This window comes from Echinococcus granulosus (genome assembly GCF_000524195.1).
Source record: "Echinococcus granulosus chromosome Unknown EG_S00200, whole genome shotgun sequence".
NCBI lineage: Eukaryota > Metazoa > Platyhelminthes > Cestoda > Cyclophyllidea > Taeniidae > Echinococcus > Echinococcus granulosus.
In genome coordinates, this window is record NW_020170580.1 from 57161 (window position 1) to 62515 (window position 5355).

Sequence of the window (5355 nt, forward strand, 5' to 3'; positions counted from 1 at the left end):
TTAAGACAAAAAGAAAAGCAAATCCCTTCTTGAGCAAATCCTACGAAGTTTTACTTTTTATTTGAACTAAACGAGCAGGGCGTATTCAAGTAAATGCAAGCAAATTGAGATCAAATCGGATCAGGCGCAAATCTTACTTTGCCAACATAGTCAGCGGATTATCGGAGAGTGCATTGTTGTGCACTAAACTGCATCATGGCCAAACTAAATTAGTTTAGGTCAAACTTCCACGGTCATCATATATTCAGGCTCTTCAACAATTTCCCTGTGAATGACTGTAAACCAGAGGTTAGGCTAGTGAATAATTTCCGACGATTATCTGCAAAGTTAAATCGATAAATGGAAAAAATTCAACGTTCGCATTGTGGCGTTTTCTTCGTCAATCCTGGGTTGGTTGAGCAAATTTCATTGACGACCCTCCGAATGCTGTTGACCTTTAGTTAGGCTATTGCATTAATTTGACCATCATTGGCACTTTTGAGCAGATTTAATGCAACACATTTGCAGGTTTGCAAATTGCCCTCGAATGTGAGGTCTGGGTTATCGTACTGTGGCCTACCCTTGGTCCATATTGCCTTGACTGAGCACATCTCAATGGTGAACAATGTAATATAAAATTTTTGTTACTAAGTGATATTAATATGTGCGACAGGTTAGCGACATCGTAAATCAGGCAATCTGAAGAGCGTGTATGTTGCATTATTGGACCAAAATGTCGGGAAATTTTGGGAAACCTCATGCTGTCACGCGTAGCAGACTTCTGTTGGTAGACGGGACGAAACCTACAACGACCCATATGTCTTACCAAACTCTGATTTCTCGAGCATCAATCCTGTTTCCTGAGTAGTTATGTGGTTGCAAACAGTCTAGTCAAAGTCTAGGGATGATGACCTGGTGGAGACTAATGGGTGAATATGGAGTACGAACTAGTGTATTTCGTTCATCTATCCAATGGTGCAGCCTTAGATTTTCTTACACATTATAGCTTGTCATCTGTCATAGTCGCGATGTGAGAGTCTAACTCAGAGAGCTCGTGCCTCATGTACTTGGACCCACCTCACCCAACATGGTGATAGCGTGACTCCATCAAATGCCTGTGATTACATCCGCCTCCCACTCTGTACCGATTGGACTTGCTTTCTGTATCGCCACATCTTACGCCATCGCCTCGCTTAGATTAATATACTTGTTTAAGTCATAGCCAATGATGAGGTTTCACACAATTTACACATTCAGCGTGTACTTACATCCACTCACCAATACTGCTACACAAACATCAACCATGTCCAAACTTAAATCACGCGCTGTGTACTCCACAGAATCCACTCCTTATTTCTATACTTGATTAGAATTCTATCCTGCCTACTGTTTCTCTTTATTGCAAGTGTAAGGCGGTTTAGAGAAAAATCACACTCCAAAGTCACTGTCGACATGTGGATGGACAAAAAGTTAATGACAAGAATCCCGAATACCATCACACTGTTGACACAGTAGTTACATCGACGACGTTCATACCTACGCGTTGCCATGTGAGAAGCATGCAATTTGGCAAGTCTTCACAGCCTAGTGTAATGTTTGCTTCCATTTATGTTCATCACTTAATGACCTGGAAATCTTTTACCTTTACTTAATAAAACTTATTTTCATGAAGAGCTAGGAATGCAAATTCATGTCAAATGAATTTGTGCGCTGTTAGTGACGAACCTCCACGCTGTATTTCTGTCTTCTTCCTCCTTACCACCGTGCACATAAACAAGATGCTACTGTGCATCAACGTGGCGTTTAAATATATTTATCGTTTATCGTGCATTAACTCGGGATGGTCAACTTTGAAGTGAAAATATATCGGAGTGTGGTCTTAATCCATCAGTCTATCATGCTACAAAGTCTATCTATCCATACTTACCGTCAGGCTAAACCTTGTTTTTTGCACAAAATATCATTATAATTTAATTTAAAGTATATCGGTTGATTGCGTTTCAGTTAAAATTTACTTCTCAAGGGACTTATATCAGCGAGTTGAGGGAGAGAATATAAACGGAAATTTGGCCACACACTGTGCATTATTGCGGTATTTACTTATTACGGGTAAAAAGTGGCCACACGTTGGAAAAGTGATGAATCACACGACGGTTACTATCTGTTCGCGGTTTTATTGTTTACTACTAACGTGCCTTAAAATAACCAGTTGCGTGGTAGTTGATATATTGCATAATTGTGACTAAATCTGTTAAGTTTGAAAGTTGTTTATATGAGTCTAATAAAAGCCGACCAATAGTGTGCAATTAAGGTGCCTATATATATGACGAAACAAGACTTTGTACCTCAAAAGTCGCAGGTGAACGAAGTGAGTCGCATTCAATTTGTCACTGCCAAATTTTAAGTGTTCCATTCTGTAATCCTTACTACTTTCATTTATGTTCACGTAACTTTGCTTACCGCATTTTGTCTGTGAGATTGTTTCGAAATCCCGCTGCATGTGACTGTCGAGCGTATTGTCGGAAAGGCGACGCGTCCGTATACATTTGTTCACACCTTTTAGGAGTAGAATGTTCAGTTTTTAATATCAAAACAGTTCAATTGCAATATGCCGTCAATGTTTGATAAAACAATTTGAATTGTTTGATTTGCCTTCCACAGGTGAGTGAAATTTATCCTGAAGAGAAGAAATGGAGAACTGGACTTCGAAGGAGGAGACATCGACAGGATCGTGCTACACACCGCTTTACTATGAAGCTGATTATCCCGACTTAATGCGCAATGACCAGTGGACACGCGTCAACTGGAATGAGACATCGGAAGTGAACGCAACTGTGCCCTACGCAGGTGAATGCAAACCAGCCATCACGAATGCAGCTTGTTCAGCACATTTCGATTATTTTGCCTGTGACGGCTCCTAATATTGCAAATATATTTTGCATTTGTTGTTTCCTTATCGTCGGTCCTTGTATTTGCGAGCCGGCACGTTCATTCCAAGTCTTCTGTATGACTATTTTACACCGGTCCTTGTAATGGGGCTTGACAATCACAGAGCACACACTAAAAGTTGCTTCTCAGGGATGCTCTGGTTTTGAACGTTCTTCCTATGCTTTGATGGCACTTCATGATTCGCTTTTCTAGTTTTCTTATAAAAGCATTTTCTAGCATTTACAGATGGTGTTTTTATTTCTACTTTCACTTCAATGCTTTTGCCACTTATTGTTTGCATTTGCACTGCACAATAGACGCCGAGCATCTTAATACAACAGAAACCAGACTTTAAAGCGAGAATAGGCACCAAAAATGCACGATATTGGTATCTTCATAGATAAAATGATAACACACTCATTTGTAGATAAAAAAAATGCGCAATGAATGCGACTCGCAGAGGTCAGTGGAAGCTGCCATCCAGATCACCGGGCCATTGAGCATGTGGGAAATTTTCAAAATCTCGATTATGGTCATGGGTTGATTACAATCGGCATATATGCCAAGTGCAACTGTGCGGGGACCCCATGTTTAAGTGCGTCTATCATTCATCTTGCAGTAGCTCAGTAGAGTCAACTTTGAAATAAAGAAACCCGAATGTGGTGTGGAACTATTGCAGCATCCTGCTGCAAAGTCTAGCCATCCATTTGTACGGGTAGTAAGCTAGCTAATGCCAATTTACTGTGTATTGTCATGTGGCATTTTGTTAAGAAAATAGGCACAATCCCCAAAAGTCGTGAACAACTATGTGAATCATTTTACTAAAATAAGCTTGGTAATTAGATCATGTATGATTTTCAGATGATCATGCAAGTAAATGATGATATATTGAGTCGAGTGTACACAAATCATGTTACTTATGTATAACTTAAAATTATTTTAGGGAGACTTCTGGGATGTGATTTTTCGATTTGGTAGTTTTTCTTCATTCTAACTGCTGCAGATGTGACTTGAAGTCAGGCTTGTGCCCAGACATGTTATTCCACTCTCTACGCTTACCAAGATGTACTTTGTGTAAGCAAAGACCAAACACAGACAAGCTGGCAAGCAGGGAGAAGACGGAAATGCAACGTGAAGCCTCATCGTTAACAGCGCACAAATCCATTTGATATGAATTTACATTTCTAGCTCTTCATGAAAATAAGTACTATTAAGTAAATTAGAAAGATTTCCGGGTCATTAAGTGATGAACATAAATGAAAGCAAACATTACACTAGACTGTGATGACTTGCCAAATTGCATGCTTCTCACATGGCAACGCGTAGGTATGAACGTCGTCAATGTAACTACTGTGTCAACAGTGTGATAGTATTCGGGATTCTTGTCATTAACTTTTTGTCCATCCACATGTCTGCCGTGACTTTGGCCTCCTAAACTTTGATAGGATTCATTTGAATAAATTGAATGCTTCTGAAGAAAATTGAAGACGGGTCCATCTCAGCCGACTTTATACCCCTTAAGAGCCCCTTAAAAATATTCGTGAGCTACTCTACTGAATGGATGGTGGATGCACCGCTTGTGTTTACCACTACTCCTGCATCGATAGATCCGCAATAAGACGGATGACTCCGACTATGAACTCAAGTACAGCCAAATCTACCACCTCCACGTTTGTTGTATTGATATCTAGTGCTTTGCTCTCAATGCACGCAGAAGAAGCATCGCTTCTCCACAGTTACAAGAATACCGTAATCTGCATCCTGACCAATCCACAGTGTGGACATTTTTAACACTATCTGCTTCAGATGCGACTTCAAGTCAGACCTGTATCCATGCCCGATATTTTCATCTTTACACTACATCAGACTCATCTGCATGTAGGAAGCTGAAGAATTGCGGGTAGGTAGGCAGAAAGAAAAAAAGCAATGTACAGGTAAGCTACCAGCAAAACGTAATTCCAGTTGACATAAGAGGGCATCCTTAGTTCTTTGTGATAAACGGAACTAGATCAACCAACTTATGTCACGTGCAGCACACTTGCATTTACAATAATCAGCAGTCAATGACGCTTCCTTGGCTTCCGGCAGCACTACAGTTGGGCAACCCGGGAATACGATCTGTGCATCACCAGGCATGCCGAATCAGCACATCTACTACAAGTGCCTGTCCAATTAGTGCGACAGGTCACGGAGCACATAATGGCCTGCATTAGGGCAGGTTTAGCGCAATTTACAAGGCAAATGATGGCTTTCATTACAATTGGCAGATCGCTAATGTTTGTATTGTTGCACTATCTCACACGGCACTGCACACGGACCTGACGATGACAATGGGGTCAAAGAACTAGCAGTTTGGGCTGAATTTTGTCTCCGACCGGTGCTCAGCATATAGAAGACCGCGGAAATTTGCTGGTTTTTCCTTTACCAATCACTATCTCCGCCTTGATT

General features: G+C 40.7%; 1 protein-coding gene across 1 annotated transcript; it reads left to right on the plus strand. All coding sequences in view use genetic code 11, as the record gives it.

Moving 5' to 3' along the window:
• Nucleotides 1-2669: 2669 nt before the first annotated feature.
• EGR_10225 (hypothetical protein) lies at nucleotides 2670-5083 on the plus strand (the record flags this gene model as incomplete). Its single annotated transcript, XM_024499474.1, has 2 exons — nucleotides 2670-2826; nucleotides 4965-5083. 2 exons carry the CDS (start codon nucleotides 2670-2672, stop codon nucleotides 5081-5083), a joined length of 276 nt encoding a protein of 91 aa, XP_024346111.1.
• Nucleotides 5084-5355: the final 272 nt, after the last annotated feature.